This window comes from Ixodes scapularis, unplaced genomic scaffold, assembly GCF_016920785.2.
Source record: "Ixodes scapularis isolate PalLabHiFi unplaced genomic scaffold, ASM1692078v2 PGA_scaffold2__306_contigs__length_199485367, whole genome shotgun sequence".
NCBI classification, from domain to species: domain Eukaryota; kingdom Metazoa; phylum Arthropoda; class Arachnida; order Ixodida; family Ixodidae; genus Ixodes; species Ixodes scapularis.
Window position 1 is genome coordinate 141,853,089 of NW_024609857.1, and position 22,993 is coordinate 141,876,081.

The following is a 22,993-nucleotide window of genomic DNA, read 5'->3' on the forward strand; positions in this document are numbered from 1 at the left end:
TATTCTTTGAAATGGTCCCCCAAAGCACAAACTGTTCCTGCACCAATCCTTTGAGACTAAATGACACATCATTGCTTGCCAGTGCTCCCTCACCCACTGAATTATGACCTTGATGGTGCCACCGCCATGTAGAACACTAACTTCATGATATGTGCCCCATGTGGAACATTACCTTCATGATTTGTGTCGAGGCTCCAGACCCTTGTAGAGGAATATATAGACCAAAGAGGTGTGCAGACTGCTCGGTGTTAGTTTGTGTTGGGACACTAGTGAAAAGCATGCTTGCATGCTTTGAAAGGACCAAGGTTGAAATAGGCACTTTGTAGAAAACCGTTGTGGCGGTGGCTGGTCTAAATGCATTCCTCTGTTTGAAGGCTCCAAATGAGGCATTCTGGGTACCCTTGTTTGATACACCGAGAGCTTGGGGTGGCTCCCTTGCAACCAGTCACAAAAATGGCAGCTGGTAGTTCAAGGTCCTGGCCCAAGTGAATGCAATTTGACGAAGGCTTTGTGTGCACAAGTTTCTATATAGTTCAAGTTTTAGTTGCAGATCAAAAGAACGGTCAAAAAAAAATTTTTTTTTTTTTTCGAGAAGTTTTTGAGATTTGGCATTTATCCATAGGAGCAGCGCAGGTGCCTACAGACATTGTAGACAATAATATAACAAGAAGATGTGGCTCATAGTTATGCAGCAACAGGAAACTTGTATCTGCTGGAACACCTACCAACTTGAAAAACATTTTGCTTAGAGGAAGGAACGGTCAAGGAAATTTGGGAACCCCTGACTTCCTAAGAACCCCATTTGAGAAACCATACTTTGAACTTGTTGTCTTTCACTGGGGTGCATAAAATGCTCTTAGTTGAACAGAAGCTCCAAAAATTTAGCTTGTGTATACACAAACAGAGTACACGAGGGCCCGTCAAACGACTGTATTTCGGCCCCAAAAGAAGGTGAAACGGCCGTCTACCATAAGAGAGACCATGTACTGAGCACTACCGCAGAGACGTCCGTCCCAAACCTGGCCACCCGTCTGCGCAGGTGCGCTACCGGGACCTGGCGCAGCTGAAGGAGTCGGCGAGCCTCTCCTTCTCCCGGGGCCGCCCGGTGTGTGTGGTGGCCGCGGGCGAGACCACGGTGCACGTGCGGGGTTCCGGCCTGGGGGGCCGCAGCCAGGAGATGGCGCTGTCGGCCGCCCTCGTCCTGGACGCCCTCTTTCCGACCCCCGGGGAGGCCCTCGGCGACCCCCTCTTCCTGGCGGCCGGCACCGACGGCGCCGATGGCCCCACCGACGCCGCCGGGGCCGTGGCCCACCCGGGCACGGTGCGCGAGGCCAGGGCCCAGGGGCTGGACCCCGCGGCCGCGCTCGAGAACAACGACTCGCACGGCTTCTTCCGCGCCTATGCGGGCGGGGCCGACCACGTGGTGACTGGCCCCACGGGCACCAACGTCATGGACCTGGACCTGCTGCTGCTGTGGCCGCGCTTTATTGGAGGGGCTCGGCAAGCTCCCGCAGACCAGGCCTGAGCCGGCCGTCCGACGCCGTGAGCACCACGCTGGGGACCAGCCCCAGCTGGAGCAGGCTGGCATCCGGCTGGTCCAGCCGCTGGCCCCCGGGGGACAGCAGCTCCGGCCCCTCCGGGGGACGCTCCTCGAGCTGGTCGAGCAGGAAGGCGTGCACTGCTGCCAGCCGCTCGTGCACCGAGAACGTGCCCTGCGTGGAAACGGGCGTGGTTCTGCGAAAGGCCGCCAGCACGCTCTGCGGAAGAATGGTCTCGACGCTGCGTGGGCTGCCGGGACCGCTTACGCAATCTACGATTGCTTCGTTGTGCGATTGCCCCGATTAACCCGGAGTTCCAAGCTGTCCATATGGATAGCCTATATCCATGTTGCTAGGCTATGCAAGTGGATAGCGTATATCCACGTTGACAATATGCACCTAGAGGGGCTGGATCACCCACCTCGACGAGCAGGCCACAGGGTAGGCGGATGCGGACCAGCGCATACTTGTACTGGGACAGGTCGCGCCGCTCGTCCCGTTCCCGCATGGCCTTGGTCCGCAGCATCTGTCGGACCTCCACCTCCTTTGTCCTACGCAGTCGGAGGATCCTTTTTTAATACGGGAGCGGTACCAAGAATGGGGTGCCCAATGGCTAGAGAGGGAAGCTTAGATGCAATCATACATAATTTTTACATATTAAAACCATTTCAGAATAAAGAATATTTGTTTACCCTATTAGGATTTCTATTATATATGAATCACTCGAGCGCTTGTTCCAGGATTATAAGCTTGTATTTACTGTAAAGAGACAGATAAGCTTGTAATGCTGATTAAGGCATTTAAGTACTGATTAGTAAAAAAAAAATACTGACAAAGCGAAGATATTTTTTCGCAAGTTGACTTTAGTAATAAAGTGTTTTCAACACTTCAGGAAAATTTGTCACATACGAACATATGGAATACAAACAAGCATGTCCCATTAGAATAATAAAGCTGACAATTAACGGGCTTTTCAAACATTTATTTTGATTTTATCGTTCTAGAGCAAAAGCTTATTGGAAAAATTTGGTTATTTCTGACCTAAACAATATCCGTGCCGATAATAGGTAGTTGATGCAACCTTAGAAATAAAATGTTAGAGACAAGGATGGCAATCAGAGCCTCGGGAGAAAAACGTTTTGTAGTTTTGAAGGATAAAATATTGAACAGAGAATTAACTCCCCGATTTTTTAAATATTTTTCCTCTTTTAGAGGTTAGCTGGAAGCACGGGGCAATTAATCTCAATGTGCCAGCAATCCCCCTGGCCACATACATACAAGTTACTTGACTGAGCTTGTGCACATCCACAAAGGTGCTACTACAAAGTCCGTAGACTTGCGTTTTCGATTTGTACAATTGCCTGGGTGAAGACTCGAGAATAAAGAATAATTTTTTTACAGACGGATGCCAAGGTTGTTTGAATTCAGAAACGGTGGTTTTAGTTGGGTACCTGGAACGAGTCTTAGAAAGGTGCTCCGAAGAGGCCTTCGATAGAGAACAAACACGTTCGGCACACTTCTTGTCCCTCCTGTAATTGGTTAAGTAAAAAATTCAAAGTGTCTAGACAAATGGGGCACGGCTTCGATGCTTGCTGCAAAACCAACGAATGCGCGATAGTCTCGCTCTCTGAAAATAGTTTAGTTTGGCACGTCGTCACAATAGCCACGAGCAATTGAATACCAGGTTGTGCGAGCCTTTATGCTCTCCGATCATGGGAATGCGTCGAGGAACTGACGGGGAGGAAAAGACGAGAGCGTGCCAGGTCTTCAGAATGCCGAGCTCTGGCTGGAATGATTAGTGGCTAGACCTAAAGCTGGCTGCCTTCGTCTACACTGCACTTGTCGAATTCGTTGGAACACCGGCGTCCAGTGTTTGGCCTTCGCATTCAAATGCGTTTGACGAGTGCAGACGAGACAAAGGCAGCTAGCTTTAGGTCTAGCCACTAATCATTCCAATCGGAGCTCGACGCTCTGAAGTTCCTGTGCGCTCTCGATTGTCTCTTCCTCTCCCTCAGCTTCTTGGCGCAGATCATTCGATTGACCGTGTTACTAACATAGAGTACAGGGAAAGCTATAAGCCTGAACTCTTGGCTTAAGAAGCCAGACCCGTACGAGTTGGCACATACACCAAAGCCAAATAAAATTTGAAGCGAACGTGATCACGCTGACAAAGACGGGGGACCGGCGGAGGACTGGCAGCACGATCGAGCTTGTGTAATATTTTGTGCCACGTCGTCGAGGCTAGTTCCATTTCAATGGTTGTGCGAGAGCGTGTGGACTCGTCTTACTTCTCATTCGGATGCACGGTTGTGTGAGGGAGACTCAAAACAAAGCCACATGCTTGCAAAAGTAGCTTTGACGGGATTGAAACACTGGAAGCTATGCTGGCCTTAACAACGTAATGCAAAAAAGTTAATGTTGACTATTGGGGAGGAGATCAGACCGTGGCGCCCCAAGCAGCTAACTTTAGAACTACACAGATGGGGACAGGAAATAACGATGATTCAACACTCGGCTGACTTAACCGAACGCCGCGTCAGCATTCGGATAGAGTTTGTGTTCTCCGGTCACCCGAGGGGGAGGAGGGGCTCTTTTGTTACCACTCCGGCCTGCATGAACAATGCAGCATGCAGCATGCCCAGCTCAGCACAAAAGCCCAAGTGGGTCAAGCTCGCATTTTCTGACGACTGCTTTCGGGAGAGATCCGGCACTAACAATAAACGTCACTTCGTTTATCGTTAGTATTTTTACGTTAAGACGTGTACATGCCGACAAGGTTTGTGGGCAAGTCCACAAACCTTGTGTTGGGTGAACACCAAGGTATGGGGACAACAAATGGGTCAGAGCGCCCCCTATAGTTCAATCTCCTCGCCAATAGAGCTTTCCAGCACTTATCACCCATGCAAAAAAATGCTGGGTCAGTGGGCTGTGGACGCACACGCTTGCAACACATTCTGCAACCCGGTAGCCAAAGATGGCTGCAGAAGGTGATTACTGGAATGGTTAATACATGCAGCTGTAGTCACTAGAAAGCTATGCAGAGTATTGGTGCTTTTCCACATTGTCCAATCATTTGGCCGTTTGTCCTTTTGCATTATGTGGCATTTCTTTTTCGTGCTAGGGCATCGTTTGCGAGAGTCGTGGTTCTCAACTGCGACCCCTGGAACGGTAATTGCACGGCTAGGAGATTGTCATGGTATTGTCTCGCTCCGTTGTAAACTGTTGTATAGCAAGCAGGACGATAGAAAGCACTTTTTTGCATTTTCCATCGGGAACGGCGGCCAAAGTCAGCGACAACGAACAATGTTGATTCTAGACACCAAAATGGCTGAACCGTTCTTACTCTAAAGGACTGTTCACACGTACATCACAGTGCAACCTCAACACTACTAACCAAGGTCCTAAGGTTGGCACAAAAAATAGCCCTGACCTTGCTGATGCAGTGCCAACTTTGTGTAATATTAGCGCTCCAGCACTGATACAGTTCTACATTAGTGCTAAGTGATGTTCAAGTGAGCTGTTCCTAGTGTGCGCCGTACAAGTGAACCGGCCTTAAGGCGTAGCTTATTCGGTGGCTTTAGCTGCAGCCACAGAAGCAGACTGAGAGTGTGTGCGCACCTGGCCTCCTGCTCCCTGAGCAGCTCTTCGGGCGTCAGGTGGAAGAACTCGTCGGGCAACTGCACGTCGGAGCGCCCCTGGGCGGGCGTCAGCACCCGCAGGCCCCGATCCAGCATGGGCAGCACGGGCTCCGCAGTGCGCAGGGCGTCCCGGAGCACGCACAGCTGCTCCATGTCCCCGTCTTCCGGGAAGACGAAGCAGTCGTCCGTTTGCTCGAAGCCCGCCGCCTCCAGGAACTGGGCGGCCCCCTCCAGGGGCAGCACCCGCTCCTGGAGGATCTTGTTGGACAGGCGGATGCGCCGGTACTTCTCCTCGCCCGGGTGGTCCACTATGTTGGTCAGGTACTTGCACAGCGTGTCCACTCCGGCCTCCACCTGTGCAACGGTAGTGAAAAGCCTCGCACACTTAGTATACCCAACTTATTCTTTCTCTTCATTCTTCCGTACTCGAAAATTGTATCTGTTTCATAAAGACTGCAGAACGTTAGTGCCCGTGTTTCAAAGTTTACTCAAGCTCAGTCTAGAGATAAAGGTCTTGTTCCTAGGTGTTCAAAGAATTACAGGAGGGCACTTAAAACTGCTTATGTGTAGGAATGCAAAAGCATTCTACAAGCAGCATGCCACATCTTCCTTTTTTAAACTGCGCTCTGGCGGCGACATCGTGCTCAACCGCGCAGGCACGGTGAACCCAGCCGGCTCTACGGCTTCCGTGAAGATGCGTCTGCGTTGCTTTGCTTTTGTTTGTATTTTATTTCTCAGGTGCGTCCGCTTTGACCTTGAGCGGCCTCGCCGACTTCCGCGATGAAGCATCCGATACAGAGCATCGCAGCTAACAGGACTTTAGGTGCTGTTTCGCTCGGCCAATGGAAAAATGGGAATTTAGGTGGCGCTTTTCGCCGCTACAGACACCGCTGGCTCTGCTCTGAGGGACCAAGTGATGCTTTCGCATTAAAACCTACTCGTGTCCGGCGTCGCTCTGCGTAATTGCGTAGTGTGACCCGCGTGAATGACCCGGATCTGTCTGAGCGAAATTCGTAACGCGGCCAGTGTGCCTCCGCCGTCGAGGCAATTTGATTAGTGCAGCGCAACTGCCGTAGTTGCCGACAGAACAAGGATGACAGAAAGGAGTTGCTGTTGTCCCGCTTTGAGCGCATGCTTGCTACCTTCCGACAACTCCCGAGCCTCGTACGTGCATGTGCAGCCAAAGCGAGGCAAGCGGCAACAAGCGCGCTTTGGAGGCAGGGCATTTGAAAGAGACGCTATGCCATTCTCACTTTGTCACAGACTGTAGCCCAAGAGTCTTTGATGCACGTCGTACAATAGTGGTTGTGTGGTTATGTGCCGGTACAACGCCGAGCCGTATTAAAACCCTTCCATGCCCGATGCACTTTACACTGCCTTCCTTCGCTATAAATCGCGCTGCGCGCGGGAATTCAACACTTCCGAAACCATTAGTGCCACTGCATTTCTCTTAGAGGCAACGGAATGGTTGGCGACACCAATGTTATACCGCTCAAGAACAAACCGCCGAAGCCTCCCGGCCGCCCGTGGAAATGTTAACACGAGAGCGACGGCAGGCTCGCAACGTATACCAGGCTCCTTTCTTCCCCACAAAAATGGCAACGGACAACACTGCTGGTGCGGATCTCCGGTTTTTGAGAGTCACGGTCCCCACGAGCTAGTTTCGAAGCAGAAGACCGCCGCGAATATCATTTGCCTGTGACATTGCCGCCATCTTCTACTGTTCCCCTAGAGAAAAGGGAACCCGCAAGACGCATCCTGGGTGTGCACTTGCTGCTGCATTCACGCTTCAGCCGATCGACGATTCGCTTCATTCCACGACCGTGTGGCACGCTCGAGCGCGCCTCTCTTGTCCGTACCTTGGCTGCTGGGTTGCAGGTGTGTATGAGCAGGCACGCCCCGAGGCCGGGCTCTTCCTCCAGCTGGTCATACAGAAATTGCCGGATGCGGTCTCGCAGCTCCCCCAGTGGCAGACGGACGTCCGGTCCCAGCAGCGGACAGGAAAACAGCACGGTCTGCACATGCACGGCACGACACCATTAGTGCGAAACAAAAGCAACCGTCAGTTTTCCCCGTCTTAAAGCGATAGCTTTATGTGGGAATCCTGCAGGAACCTTCCTTGGCAGTGTTGGTGTTGGTTGCACCAGAGCAAGCGTGGGAGAGGGTCTTGGAAACAGAGTGCAGCCGTTGGTTTAATGTCGTGGTATATTTGGGCAAGAGGTGCCTGCTAGCGAGTGCTATCATACCTTCATTACATTTGATAAAATGTCTAAGCCAGGCAATTTTACTGACCTAGGAAGTAGTATCAAAGCGAGATGCCAAAAAGTATGGACGTGACGTTCGCGCTAACAGTGTCGTACAGTGTACAGCGGACCCGAGTGCTCCGTCCTCTGCACTTTTTTTCTCCCGTGTCATTAGTGACATCAATAATGCATGTGCATCTTCAATGGCCACACAAAACGTTCCCAGCTTCATTGGAGGACGATGGACTCTGGAACACTGAAATTTCAAAAACCTCATGCCCGACAGATAGCGAAGAGAGGACCCTCATGGTGATTTCTCCCTCAACGCCTAAAAGTTTAATGTGACCGTTACACAAAGTTATTGCCCTTGAACACGCGAGAAATTCTGAAGTATTAGTTTTAGAGTTTTTAACAGACAATACTGACCAAGTTCTACATCAAACAAATTGTTCCTTGTCAAGACGCAATTTCAGCAAGATTTCTTTTTCCCTCGCATAATAGAAAGGCTGACCTACAAATGGAAAAACTTGTTCACGTTACTACCACAAGCTAGGAGGAAGCCTCCTTGCTTCTCCTCTATCCACTTTGAGTCTCATTTCCTGCCTGCAAAGAAAATCCAGAAAGGCAAGAAAGAAAATAAAGGAAATTTCTGCAAGGAAAAAAATATGTTGCAGCCCTGCCGGAGGAAGGCCTGCTGGGGCAAGCTTTTTTTAAGGAAGGACACTACCCAGGAGGGTCAACTTTTGAGCCCCTAGCTTGATGCGACTTAAATTAACAGTGCACACCGCTTGTCATGAAAGGGTGCAGAGAAAAATGTTTCAAGCCTGTAAATTAACTGTGAGGAAAATTATGACAGTTCTTATCAGGGACATACCCCCATTGTTTAGTCAATGTATCATTAAAACAATAATAGAATGTTCAACTTTGTTTCCAGATACAAAGTAGAACGTCTGGAGAGTGTAACTGCGAAAAGGATTTTGTAAAAAGTAGTTCATTTTTATAAAACACTCTTCTGCAAAAGCAAACAAGCTGTATGCCTTCTGTGTGCTCAACAGTCTTTATATTTTTGGTGAATACATTAATCAAGTTAAAAACAATTCCACAGGCAGATTTCTCAGTAAATTTCAGTCAGGCAAGATTAAGAATGAGCCTTTCTTTCATTCCTACATAATGAAAGGATGGATCAACTAAAATGGAATTTCTACTTCAAAATGCAATGGATAAAAATGCATTCAAAATGTCCAGATCTAGGTAAGTATGTAGCAGAAAAAAATAGTGACAATATTCTTTATATCCTGAGGTGCCTAAATATAACATTCTTCAAAATCAATGTCTTTTTGCAAGCCACATCCACATATAAGTACTTTCACAGTTTTAATTCTACTTGCAGAAGAGAGTCCACCTACACTTTTTGTGTAAACAAGCAAGCCCTTTGTTCTTCATTGTAAAGGCACTGTCAGCTGTCAAATGGCTGTGTTGATTTTGAAGTTGTTTTTCCATTCCTATTATGTCTCTTGACTGGAGAATAAAGTAATTGTAAATAAATAAAATAAAGAAAAATGATATTTGCAAGGTGACAACACTGCCTCATAGAAAGAAAGACAATGGCTAGTGGAGATGAAATATAATTTGTTAGAAAACAATAAAAGCACTTTCTTTTATGGTTGTGTCTTTAAACGAGTGAAGCAAAGTAAACAATGTACAAAAGTGTTTAATTCTACATATAGCAGAAAAACATGCCCATACATTTGGATTATTACCTCCTCCCTCATACCACTCTGACGAAAGCTAATTTTTCTTCCAACATCTTGAAGGCCTAAGACTTGGAAACAAAACTGTGGACAACACCTCGCACCTCTTCGTTCCCAAGTCTCAGGGTCTCAAGACGTTGGAAGTTCACCAGCTCACGTGCTTGCCGTTATTTCTATAATTTCTCTTGCCAAACAGGAACACTATTCAAAACACAATGGGTTAACCCTGAAAATGAACATGTAAGGTGTTAAAGAGATACTGCATCGAAACCTGATATGCCTCTCACGCTGTCTGCTAATGACAATCGCACACTTGTATTTTGAACAAATGGCTATACTTTTCGTTCCAAAGGACCGATTCCAGCGAGCGCTCGAGGAGCGCTCGCTGGAATCTGGTCTGACGTCAGTCGGACCAGCATGGGCAAAGCTACTTGGGGGCTCGCGTGGTTATGAGCTTCGCTACTTGGCCTCATCAACGCGTTACAACCTGGCCGTTTTTAGTTTCCCCTCCCTGCAAAACTTGAATAGGCCGGGAGAGAAGGGAAGTATGGTTCGACAGGGCTCGTGTGCACGCAGCTTGCCGCCATACTTTTGCAAAGCAGTGCTGCCTTTAACTGCAGAGTGACGTAACAACATTTGGTTTATTCCTTTTAAATAATGTTGTGGCATCTTTTCATGCAAAAAATTTGTGTCTTTGTGGTGTGGATAATAATGTGGTTGACATTTAGGCAATAAAATTGGCACTAGAATTTCGTGACAGTTTTGGCAGCTTAATTATGAAATGAAAAATTAATCACGGTATAAGACGCATATGTACAGCCAAACAAGGTCAACTTCGGACTTACAACCTTGGCTGTGCGCTTGGTGTGTGCACAAAGTTTTGCGGAGGCAATTTTCCACCTGCCGTTTTTGGAGCGTGTTTTGTGGAGTTCTTGCGGCTCAGCGTTTTATTCTCGTATTTCTGTGTTGATGTGCACATGGCAACTAGTCACTGCACGTGCTCTTACGTCCATGTGCTCGACTAAGCGAGCGTACAGGGCTGGATGCGCTTGCACGGAGTGTCGGCCAACTGAGCGTGCAGCTTGACGACGTTTCAAAGATAGAGTATATCGAAATGAATGATTACCTCGTGCGTGAAACAAGCACGACAACTTGTAAGCCCTATGCACCAGCAACCTTTCCCCATTTGTGATCATAAAATCAAAACAATACGCCGAGTGCTCACTGTATACACACGGTGTACGCAGTGCAAGCTATTTTACCAATCATACATTTTCGACTTCTGCATGTTCCCCCGTAAATAATAGTGGAGGTATATGTTGAAAAAGGAATGGAACCCCGAAATGTTACTACCAGGCTCTATAAAGTATGCTCCGATTTTGAATGCATGTATGTTCTCCAAATTAAATGTTGTCCTCTCACTGAAATGACAAATTTGGGAGTTATTGATGTAGAAGACTAGCCACAGATAATGCACGGCCATCTGTCAGACGCCGGTCGCTTGGGAACACTGAATCCAGCTGAGGGCTTCGACGTTGCTCGGCGGCTTTCCCAGAGCCTCTTGGCACAATGACCGCCATATATTCTTATTACAGCGAAGCTTTTATGCTCTAGGGTCTGAGAAAAAATGTGTCTGCAGATGTTGACAGAAAACTCCCTATTGGTTGTGGCAAGTATGAATAAATAAAAATAAAAAGAGGGGGAAACCAGCGTGAGTCAGCCTTCCTTGGCATTATTAGATAGTGAGGTTCTGATCCCTTGTTATCATCTCTAAGCATCGTCCTTGAGGATGTCCACGAGGTCGCCCTTGAAGTCATCCTAGAAGTCGTCCTCGAGGTCGTCCTAGAAGTCGTCCTCAAGGTCGTCCTAGAAGCCATCCTTGAGGTTGTCCTCGAGGTCGTCCTAGAAATAGTCTTTGCCGAGGTTGCCCTTAAAGGGACCATGAAGGCAATTTAATTTTTTTTTAAAAAGAAGGTGTTTTCAGAAGCATTGGGGTCCTGGCATGCCACACAATTTTTTCTAGAGCGCTGCGACTCTTATTTCTGTACCTGCAAATAAATTTGCGAAACCGAAACAAACATTCAGATTTCTTCCCTTTTTTGCCTCTGGAAAGAGAAGTAACGTCAGGGAGCACTGTCGGCATCGGTAGGATTTAGTGCACACTCAGTGTGGTTCCCGTGGTTCGCTCTAGTGCACGGCGGTCTGTGAAGAAAACCTGGAAGAAATGGACGACAACGCCGCGCTTTCCTCAGACGCAGGAACTTCATGTTTTTACCCAGTCTCCGGCTGACGTGAAGGTGCTGCTCAAAGTCTTCTGGTCGGAAATGCAACTAACAAATCCTGACACCGCTGTCCACAGCTCTACGCAAGACGACGGCGCGCAACCAAATGCTGCGCATTGCTGCATCGGTCGGCAGTTTATGCAAACTAACGTCGCCCGATCGACCGCACGTCTTTAGCCGACCTTTCGCGCAACCTACTACTGCACATAAACGCGGCATGATTGGTGAGACACCAGTTCGCAAAGCAAACACGAGAGGACTCACGAAACCAAAACCAAGAGTCCGCCGCCCCCGGTGCTCGTACCTCTTTTTCTTTTTTTTTGTCCATGGTTGCTCAATGCTTGTCGATGCCCGAGGTAGCAGTGCGGGATGCGTTCAACCAGTGACAAACGGAGGAATCGCTTCAGATTATGCTTTTATACACGGTATAAAACATATTAATTCCCAACTACAACTTCAAAAGATTATTCATCGTTTAAATAAAAATTTTTCATCACATCTCACCACCGAAATCGAAAGCAAGAGTGCGTCTATCGTTTGAACCAATCGCCAGACGAGGTGCCCGTTGTCGTCACGCTTCGGCGCACTTTAGTTCACCTTTCTGCCGCCGCTTCGGTGGGGTCTCAGGCATCGTTCCCGGCGCTACTATTACCGCGCCTGTTTGCTCGATTGGTGCGGCACCCAAACTTCTGTTCGGGCTAGAACTTGGTCAACAGTATCTGAGACGTGCCTGACATCCATTTCAATCGTCGAATAAAACTTCGAAACTGCCTTCATGGTCCCTTTAAGGTCATATTAGAAGTTGTCCCCGAAGTCGTCCTCTAGGCGTTGTCCTTGAGGTCCTCCTAGAAGAGATCCCCTAGGCACCGTCCTAGACGTCGTAAAAATAACAGCTTCGCTGGTTCTCCATCTTCACGTGAAGTGAAAGGGCTCTACAATTTTTTTTTCTTCCGCTGACCATGTATGACGTTCGCTACAAAAAAAAAAGTTTATTTAAGCAAGAAACACACATAACTTCTTTCTTTAATTTACCGCAGCACAGCTATTGCTACACAACGCCTGCCGCAGAATGTGGCCTTATGCCATTGGTGGTCGGAAAACGATTTCTCTTTCTGCGATGCGTCGCTTCAAGCGGAGTGGATATCATACCGTTCCTATACAACACTGCCATGTGATCTTGGAGGGTAAAGGGCATGTTTCAAACATTGGGCCAACAAATGCACATGTTACTAAAGTAATCCCTCGTTATAACGAAATCGCTTTTTATGAATTATCGCATTTTTCTAAGTTTAACGCGCTCCCGATCCCAATGCATGCATTTTGGACCGGATTATTTGAAGTGTATCAACGGCCGGACATGCTTGATACGAGGGACGATCCGCCAAAAGTACAGTATGTAAGCCAGCGCAAGAAAAAGAAATGTTTGTTGTCCCTTGTCTGCAGTATGTTTAATTCTTTTTGTTGCCAGCCTTCCAAGATGTGCGCAAAAAGCCATTAGCTGCGAAATGTATATTGTCTTTTGCCGCTATAAATGTGCGAGGAGCGCGGAGCGTGTGCCTTGCTTGCTGAGTGTCTGTCGCGCCCACCTCTTTGGAGCCCCGATGCACCTGCCTCTCGACTCCGACTTGTCAAGGGTGCAAAGAAGGCAGGAGATCGCCACTTCGGGAGCTCTGTGCGCGCAGAGGAATGCGGCAACGTGTTGAGCGACAGTTCCAACCAAGGGGGTTCCGACACTTCATACGGTGCCCGTGGTGCCCGCGCCCCAGCGCTCGTCAGAATCAAGTCAGGGAAGCGCATCCCCTGCCGGCGCCCACCTCTTTGGAAACACCGTCCCAAGTTATCTATAAACATTAAAAAGAAAAACTTTGTCTCACTAAAACTGTTTAATACAGCCAAAGCTACAGGGGAGAGAGCGTATGCTCTCCTATCCTCTGTCACTTTGGCTGTACCTGGTTGTCGCGACGCACGTGTTTGCCAGCTTGTCGACGCTGCATTTACGGATCGCGTGCGCGTGTCGAGGGGAGGCACTCACTTGATTGAATGACATTTTAGCGAAGGCCCACGTTTCATTGAATGACACTTTAGCGAATAGTCGGACGCCGCAAAGCGGCGTTTTCGGGTAGGCCAAATGGGCTCGTATTTTCGTAATGACTGTTGCCGCTTCGCGGCGTAAGAGCAGCGCGGCGGATGGCTTAACGCACGCCCCCGTTATTCGCTAAATTGTCGATTCGCTCAAATGTCGCTGTTCGCTACAACGTCATTCGCTCATGTGATATGGACCCAGCTGCGTGCAACCTGCTTCACTGAAGCCTGTGCGGAAGTGTTTGACCATGGACCCTGGAACAGAAGAACTGGAGAAAGGTGGTCGACCGAAGAAGTTGGAAATTGCGAAAGAATTCAACATCCCGGCATCGACGCTGTTGACGGCTTTTCCCGCACGCGCATGTTTGGTGCGCCAGCGGATGACACCGAGATCTGCGATGACCTTTACAGAACCGTGCATGAGATTGTCGGTGCAACTCCCGAAGACGACTTCAGCTCGTTTGCGCTTGTGGATGCGGACATCTCAGTTGTCGCTCCCGTCACGGATGCCGAGATCGTGGGCCTCGTGTGTGGCCAGGGCAAAGACGAAGAGCTGTTGGATGAGGAACTCCGAAAGGTACCCACGACTGGAGAAAAGCGAAACATGCTTCATCTTCTTCGCAACAAGGTGGAGTGCGGCAGCGGCGATGACAGCCTTATGCGGTGCTTGAGGCAGTTGGAGGTTTTTTTAATGCCTGGCAAAAACGCCCGGCAAACTGATCGCCAGTCTTTTTTCATGTTTCAGTAAGCTTGGATAATACGCAAGGTTTGTTTCATTTAATATATATTTGTGAAAGCCTTCCACACTGTTCCTGTGTACTTTCAAGGTTACTGTTACTCTTTTTTATGGCTCCCGCGTTTTTATTGAATTTTTTCGCCGTCCCGTTGACTTCGTCATAACGAGGGATTACTGTATTTGCACAATTTGCTGAGAAAAGAAGAGTGCTTCGAATGCATCTTTTTCGCCATTAGCCACCAGCCTCGGTGGCGTACCAGCACTGATGTCCGAGTGAAATGGAATATTGTGTTTTCTGTTTGCACGTCTGATTTATCTGCTGTTTCTGGCTTGGCCCAGTTGGAAAATAAAAAGATAAAAGTCACTGTCAAGGCTTAAAGGGGTATGGAAACAAAATTTTAGCGCCAATCTTTTTGCATATATATGGTCTAGGGACAGGCACCACCTCGGAAATATCAATATCGCGCTGTAAAAGACAGGAGAACTAATTTTAAACCTAATTAAACGATTTCAAATTCACATCTGGTGGATGGTGTGAAAGTTCTTGTGACATCACTGGTGGCATAGGAGCAGCGCCGTTCTGCGGAAATAAGGCGTGCCGGCAGAATTAGCCTAGGCCTGAACGCGTTTGCAAAGCCTTGGCGGAGAAAGCCAAAGCGTAGTTAGCCACAGTGAGCTCGTTCTTGTTGCGGCTCTCTGCACGACACGACACGAGCATGCTTCTGGTTCTGAAGGTTTCCAGCTGAATGTACAGGGAAAAAAACCAAGGAGTGGAGAAAAAGAGATACACACTGCTGGACTATCAACCATTTACTGAAATTCTTTTTCATCTACCCTGATGACTTATAACCATTGAGTACCCAGGGGTAACTTCTTCTTCGGTATGATATTTGGTGGCTAGCGTTCACATGTTCCTGACTATACTCTATTTCACCTTATGATATACCACAGAGAAGGCTACGAGCGCGAGCTTCTTGCTCGAGGGCACGTTTCGGCGGCACAACCTCTCGTGCACTAAGGGCTGCTGCCAACGCTATGAGCTCGCGCTTGTAGCCTTCGCTGCGGTACAACATAAGGTGAAACGGAGCACAGGTTGTTACAGGTCGCAAATCGTCGATGCGCCACCAAGTGGCAACGCTCGTAACCACAACATCCACGCCGTAACCTTTCCCGACTGGCACAAGTGACGTCACGAATGCGCCGAATATCCCAAGATGCATCGCGCTCTCCGATGGCTGGTTTTCGAGCGCGCGCCCAATCGGGCCACTCAGGGTGAAAAATATAGCCATCCGTTCAAAATAAGAACGTGCAATTATGATTTACGGATATCATTGATCATACCTATTTCTGACCATAATAGGTGTATTTCAAGTTTTGCTTCAGTATCCCCACAGCGCTTCCACAACATTCATTCCACACCATCAAGATCGCCGTTCTTTGCAGACGTTGGGTAGGAGCTCGATCTGAGGATGAGGGGACCTCTGCCAGGCCAACCATACCCCCCCCCTCCTTCCCTGTCCCGGATGCGCTCTTATGGCACTGACAGTTATTTCTAATTACTAGTTCCCTCGAGCTGCTACTTCTGCGGTGTGAAACTGACGTGGTGAAACAAACCCCTGTGCACATAGGATACTGGCATGGCCGCGAATGACGTTATGGGCAAGCATGTCTAGGCTCTAGGGCGCACAGTCCTTGGATATTACTACTAGGCGAGATTGTCGCGCGTTGACGCCACCAAGCGGCAAGGCTCGTAACTGCAGCACCCTTGGCCGTGCAGGAACTCTTGACGTCACGAGCGCGATACGCATTGCGCTTCTCGCTGCCCGACTTTGAAACGAGGGGTAGAGAGCTCGCGTTCACGTCCTTTCGTTTCCGTACCCCTTTAACTGAGGTGCCCACTCACCCAGCCTTAACAGTGCAATTTTTTAGGCAGCCTTAGATAAATGGAGCGAAGTGATTTCGAACAAAGTAATTTCGAGGAAAGTGAGTTTGAAGGAAGTGATTTCGAGCAGGTAAATCCTGGTCTCACGGTAGCTGAATGTGCTTTGTCACGGCCTCGTGCCCTTGTATGGTGGCAGGCTGGCTACTACTCAATGAGGAGAACTCTCAACTTCTGGGGCCAGCACTTTGGTACTAGTAAGTAACAAGCACTATAGAGACACGCATCAACCATTTATTTGGAATGCTCATCTTCAGGGCCACAATAACCTAGTACTCATTCTAGATCTCTTCACATTGTTCCCTACACCCTATACCTTTGCAGAGATGACTTGATGTAAAGACATTTTCGACAAACAAACAACATGCATCACTACAAATAACAAAATGTCAACGACTGCAAGACCCCTCAACGGAAGACACTAGGAACGTTTCGTAGATCCCTCGCAAGAGCTTAGCATTGCTAGCAGTAGCTAGCGGGAGCTCGTACCATCATGTTGAGCACGAGTCCGCAATCCGCAGCTTACGATCTACGAAGTCTCTACTTTCTTGGCTAGAGTTGGACGGCAGCAGAGTCTGTGACTCACCCGCTGCTCCTGTTGCTTGGGAGCCTTCTGGGCTGTTTCCTGCCTCCCTGTCTTTTCGTGTCGAGCAGCCTGCTCCTGCTCCTGCTCAAGTTCCCTGCGTGCCTGGGCCTTGATGGCAGACGCAGACCTGTCCAACGAGTCAGGGGCATCGCCGTTCAATTTTGGCATATCAAGCTCGAGACATTTTGCAGACCAAAAATGGTGCATTAGCAGAGCTTGAGGATGACGACAAAACGTTTTAAGACGTCAAGAACTATCTTGTCAAGGTGTCTCTAGGAGGCTTTTTAAGCATCTAATACAGTGGTTCTCAACCACTGATGTTTGGGGGTACCCCTTCTGGATCGAAGGAAGTGGTGGAGAAATCCATCCACCAGGGAGGAGGGGGGGCACTGGAGGATTACAATGACAAAACGGTAAATGAATAAAACAAATGGCATGCAAACCAACTTTGAAGCTAAACAGAGCACAGTCAACCTTACTCATTCGCTGTGCATGGTCTGGTCTATTTAGCTTTGTAAAAGAACCAGCAACAAAAATATTTTTTTATTACCTTGCCTAACAGATGGTTTAGGACTCTGTGAAATCTAAGGTCTTCAGGGGCCCCAAAAAGTTCCCAGAACCTCCATTTGAGAACCTCAGGTGTGTCTGAAATACTGAGGCTGGATCTAAAATGGGCCGTAAAAATTGCCACGTGCACGTAGCAATCTAAACTTTCCGTCAGGGTTGTATTTCACAGATGGTTTTTACCTTGTAAAATTTAAAAGTGTAGCTCCATTTTTGTAAAAAAAAAAATTGGGCCAAAAAACTTGCCAGGCTCAATGGTGGACGGCGATGCGATGACCAAGTTGAGTGACAAGGCGTGTTTGGCGCCCCGCCACTAGACTTGATAAATGGCATTGGAAGGTGTGGCCGACCAGTCAAAGAAAGCAGACGACGCGCATGCAAAGTCTGTCAGCAGCAAAAGCGTGGTCGTTATGCAACCGCATTTTCTTTTATTTTTTTCACTTTAAGTTTTGCTATCATCTGCATTTATTTTTAAACCAGAGGTACATTACAAAAAGATTATGTTCATTGTAATAGACTATGGTCGTCGTGAGCAGTCTTGATAAGCAGGTAGTGCCATCTATCAATATGTGCGCAAAACGCATCCTGTCCCTCAACTCGGCCATGCGCGTCGCCGTCCGCCATTGACCCTGGCAGGTCTTTTTTAGCCATCACAAAAGCGGAGCTCTGCTCTGTAATTTTACAAGGTAAAACCCACCTGAGAAATACACCTGACGAAAGTTTTAGATTGCCACGTGCAACTGCCGATTTTTATGGCCCATTTAAGATCCAGTCTTGATATTTTGGGCACCCCATATGTCTTGGTGTTCAGTGTGTAATGAACATGTCAATTTCAAGTTGCATCTACCCACCTGTTGGCATCTATCTATGAATTGGATAAGACATAAGGCAACATCTATGAATGGGATAAGACAAAAATTTTTGACCAAACATTATACTGCAGAATAAGAAAAAGTTATATAGGGTGGCCACACTGGACCCTAGCGCTGTAAAATGAGCTGGAAAAAAAATGAAGTAAATGCTCCATTTCTCTATTTTCATGGAATGTGCAATTAAGTGGTGTATTTTACCTGGTAAAATTTCAAAGCATGGCTCCCTCCCTGCATAAAATTAGACAAAAACTTGCCAGGGTCAACGCGCAGTGAAGACATGAAACGCACAGCTGTCTGCACCTATCAGAAGATGGCGCCATGAGTTACATCTATCACTAACTCGGTTGTAGGTTCTTGATAGTGGATTGGACGTTCTTCCTCAGTCAGCTCGAGGAAGGGGGCTTGCATTCGGCCTTGGCAGCAGTGAGCGGATCAGATGGGAAAACTTCTAGTTTTAAACTTAATAAATTTAAGCGTAGACATATACAAATAAATGAAAGTTGACGGAACGAATACAAAGGCCTCGACAACTTAAGCCGTAGACTTAAGGCGCGTTCACACTCTTGCAACCGAGTACGACCGAGAAAGACTTCTTGGGACCGGATGCACTGAGCGGAGCTGGTCCTAAGAGATCGCAAGAGGCTTAAAAACCGGTTTGGTCTCTCTCGGTCGCACTCGGTCGCAAGAGCGTGAACGGGCCTTTAGCCGCTATCAGAGAGTGGCTCGTATCTCTCCAACGGTACCGAATCAAAGACCCCTCTCTCTGTCTCGCTTTGCTCTTATGGACTTTCCACCTGTCCCTTTTTCCAGTTTCCCCGTGAGGGTCAGCACTGTCATCCGGTGCACGAGTCCAGGGACAGAACAGTGCCGGGCATAGGAGACCCAGACGAGTCTGACCCTCAGGCACAACAAATAACCCCTGGCACTTCGGACACCGGCTGGAGGGACAAGTGCAGACAGGCGAAGCACAGCGCCTGAGACAATTTTAGGGAGGCAATCTTTACTTGCGAAATGGAAGCGGCAAACAGTTCCTGCAAAATAAACATTAGGGTGGTGGCACTGACAGCCCACCACAGAAAATACGTTAGACGGAGAGCCTCCCAGTTGCAGCCAGCTTCGTGAGGTGCGGGCAGCCCCACTGCCACAAGCTGTTCCCGAGTTCCCAAGAGCCCCCAGTGGGGCACCCGCCCCACTGGGGGCACCTGGCCCCACACACAAACTTCTCCCACTCGGAGGGCGTAAACATTCTGGAACCTTACACTATACTGGGCATACCAGTTTGGGTTGGCCTGGGCGTGGCTGCGCTCTAGCCGTGCCAGCGCAGCTGCGGCTGCCCTCTGTGCTTCCTGGGATGGCGGGGCAGGTGCTCTGGTGGGTGCGGCGACCCGGCTTGGGCCGGGCGGGGCGCGGCTGTGCGCACCTTCGCCAGAGAGCACGTGCCCTGGCCCGGCTTGCTTGAACTTGAGCTGTGCTTTGCGCTTGTTGAAGAAGTCCCGGATGGCGGCCATCAGATGCGTGGAGAGTGCTCCTGCGGTAGCTTCAGCAGGTGTGCCTCCTTCTTGAACTCTTCCAGGCTCCGGTTGGATGCTGCAGAGCAGATGGAGCAAACATGTGTTCCACTGGCCCACCAAGCACAGGACACTTTGGACATTTTGAACAGCTAGAATGAGCCAGCTTATCGTTACACCTTTGACCATAATTTATGACAACATTCATATCTATAATTATGTAATGCTGTGGGAATATGATCAACATAGCTCCTGGCGCATCAATGAACAGAGATCACGTGAAAGCGCTACACAATATTGATGTCACTTTTGTATAAATTGAATTAGGCATATGCTAGGGCAACACACTGCCTTTTCTTATGCGCCTAGCTCACAGAAATAAATAGGGGACTTGTATTCTGAGGAAATGAACAAACATTAGTGATTTACACATACGAAATCAATGGTCCTGCAGTTGACACGCCCCAGCGAAGAACTACAATTCAGAACTATAGCTGACCTTTGACGAGCAATGGAAACATATAGCGTCTAATTCAAATTGCAGGCACATCTGCCAGGATTGAACTCCTGTGCTGAGGTCACCGTGCACCTACACCATCATGTGGAAAGTGGCTGGGCATACAGTTGAGCACACAAAAGCTGTCAATTAAGACGCTCATAATTGATTCACGGTCAGATTAAGCAATGATTTGGCGAGGTAATCCAATTCTGAAAGGATTTTGCCAGCTGCAAAACGAATCACGGCGCCCACTGTAAAACGATGACATGGCACTTTTAGGGTGTCGGCTGATTTCACCAGCCGCAGTCACAGACCCTCCCGGCTGCGACCAGCTGAGATCGGGGTCGGGCTGAGCTTACCCGTTTTATCGAAGCGCTCGGAGATGCGCTGACCGTGCTGCCTCCACGCGTAGGCGATCAGGACCAGCGTGACGGCCAGAATGACCAGCAGGCTCTTGAGGATGTTCAGCTGGAACTCGTCGGCGTCCGAGAAAGTGGCGGACACCGTGCGTGCCGCCTCGGTGAATAGCCACGTGAGGGTGCCGCTGGCCGTCCACGGGGCGGGAGGGCTCGGGACTGCTGCCGCTGCGTCCTTCCAGCTGTTGAAAAACCAAAACATCGATCCGGACAACGGGAAATTCGGAAGCGGCCCAGCTAAGGGCACTCCCCCGTCTGGCTGCAGAATCGCGTTCGAATGTTCGGCACCCCAGCTGGAGCGGCTGGAGCAGCTGGAGTCGAAACCAACGTCGAAACCGAAACGCTCGTGAAGAAGCCCAAAGCGACGTCACCTGCGATCCCCATTGGGATTGGATCAACGCGGTCACGGGATGTTATTGCGACACGCTATTGGACGTCAAAATCAAAACACCGCTGCTGTTTTTTTCCGGTGGTCTTCGGCTCTACAGGTGCTACAGGTTCCGCTGTGACGAACATTTTAACCGCTCAACGTTCTCTGTGTACGTTTTTCCTGAGTAGCTGGATCGCCCAGGTGCGTTTCGTGAGTTCGTTTCTGGCCGTTGACACCACTGATCTCTAGGTTGACACCCACAAGAAGAAATCGCATAGCGTGAACGGTTCAAAACGTTCAGGAGTCTTGTTTCGGTTTCGGAAAGGGTAAGTAGGGTTGGTAGGGTAGAACTAGAAAGGGTCGAAAGTGCCAAATGACCGTTCTCGCGTGCGGGGTAGCAAACCTAATTTAATAAGCGTTCGTTTATAAAATGTTAAAAAATCAAAGTATGTCGAAAAGAATACATTTGATTTTAAGCTGCTATTAATTTTCAAGCATATGGCGGCTGTAAAGTTTATTATTAGATTATATTTACTGCGGTCTATTTGTTGTCTGTGAAGATGGCGGCGGACGTTCGGTGTCCCGTCGTGTTGACCGGCGACGATCTGGGGGTGTTGGAAGAAGGGGATGCCATCCCCGGGGACTTCGAGCCGGGCGCCACCAGGGAGCCCATCATCCTGTCGGCGGACTACTCGTCCGACTCCGAAACCCCCGCCGAGTTTGACGAGTGCGGCAAGGCGGCGCGCTCCAAGAGCACCATCAACGAGATCGAGAGATCTGCGTCTCAAGAGGACCCACACACGGCCGACGACGTAAGTGCCTACGAAGGGAGTCTGCGGGGCGGGCCATTCACAACCCTTTCGTGTGGGTGCCCACCGTAAAATCCCAAAAGAAGGTCCACCCATGAATGATGGCTTACTTAATTTTTCTTTTGTCTCCACCGTTGATTCGAAATTGTACGGGAGTACGTGAGATCTGCCTAGTGCAATGGGATTACTAACTGCTAACTTTGCGTCTTCGATGGTCTCAAAAGAACCTTTTAAACGAATCAATGAGTGGAGTGCAATGAACCTTCTCGAAAACGTGCCCTTAGATGATGCGCTTTTCTTACTCGAATTTCGTGGGTGTAGGTTTCCTAAACGAAATGCAGGGAAAATAAACAAAAACGAACGGGCATAAAAAACTGCGTTGTTGCAGGACCACATAAACAAAAAAAGAAATCGACGGAGTTCAACTAAACTTACCACAAAGGTGTCTTAATAAGTGATGCATTTATCATATTAATATTTGAATGGGGCTATAGGCACGACGTCGTGCACCTTGACCGGAAATGGCTATGACCAACTCATGTTTACAAGCATAACAGAGCGCTTCTAGCGGACGCCACCGGCGCCGCACATGCGCGATAGAGCGCAGAGCCGTATATTGGGAGAGTCTGGCCAGTGGGTGTGGCGAGGAAAGCGCTGGAGAGGAGCAGAGTGAAGGAAAGGGAAGAGAGTGCCGAAGGAGAGAGAGAAAGAAGGGAGCAAAGAGGAGATGACCGCCATTTTGATGCAACGCTGTCGGCGCAGAGTACTGTTGAGGCTACACGTCGTCTGCTACGGGCTTCTTTCTTTTTCGCCTGAATCAAAGTTTGCGTTTAAACGAGGAGAAACTTCATTCAATAGCTTTTTAAGCAACCGAGGAATAACACTCATTATCTTGCCAGAGCCTGCCAAATAAAAGGAAAGAACAGAAATTTGGCTGTCGATCCCATCCATTTCGCCGGGTGAATGAATGAAAATGGCGGCCCTCCCCGCTCAGCTGGGAGCAGCCGGGAGCTCACGCGCATGCGCTCATGCCTCTCGCTCTGTGCCGCAGGCTAATTGGTTCACTCAGGAGGGGGGCGTTATGGCGGCGAGATCATAAACTTGTCAAACTCTCCCCATATACGGCTCTGATGGAGCGGAAGCAAGAAGCTTACCGTCGG

The 22,993-nt window shown here is 48.8% G+C and overlaps 3 protein-coding genes across 4 annotated transcripts in view; 2 read left to right on the forward strand and 1 right to left on the reverse strand.

The window, feature by feature from the left end:
• LOC8027259 (glycerate kinase) overlaps positions 1–2,941 on the forward strand; it is a 53,344-nt gene extending 50,403 nt beyond the window's left edge. Inside the window, exon 6 of the mRNA XM_029975884.4 lies at positions 1,040–2,941. Coding sequence (XP_029831744.2) covers positions 1,040–1,525 — 486 coding nt within the window. The 3' untranslated portion in view covers positions 1,526–2,941. The remainder of the gene's footprint in view (positions 1–1,039) is intronic.
• Positions 1,467–21,427, reverse strand: LOC8027263 (UBX domain-containing protein 6). Its single transcript, XM_029975890.4, has 7 exons — positions 20,598–21,427; positions 19,507–19,818; positions 16,796–16,922; positions 7,036–7,191; positions 5,157–5,530; positions 1,960–2,089; positions 1,467–1,712 (listed from the first exon to the last, which is right to left on the reverse strand). Exons 2-7 carry the CDS (start codon positions 19,737–19,739, stop codon positions 1,485–1,487), a joined length of 1,248 nt encoding a protein of 415 aa, XP_029831750.2. The 5' UTR covers positions 19,740–19,818; positions 20,598–21,427; the 3' UTR covers positions 1,467–1,484.
• The window catches only part of LOC8027262 (vacuolar fusion protein MON1 homolog A), a 47,388-nt gene continuing 45,493 nt past the window's right edge, over positions 21,099–22,993 (forward strand). Inside the window, exons 1-2 of one of the 2 annotated variants that reach the window (XM_029975888.4) lie at positions 21,099–21,350; positions 21,585–21,836. In XM_029975888.4, coding sequence (XP_029831748.2) covers positions 21,585–21,836 — 252 coding nt within the window. In that variant the 5' untranslated portion in view covers positions 21,099–21,350. The remainder of the gene's footprint in view (positions 21,351–21,584; positions 21,837–22,993) is intronic. The other variant, XM_040502743.2, reaches the window with a different exon arrangement.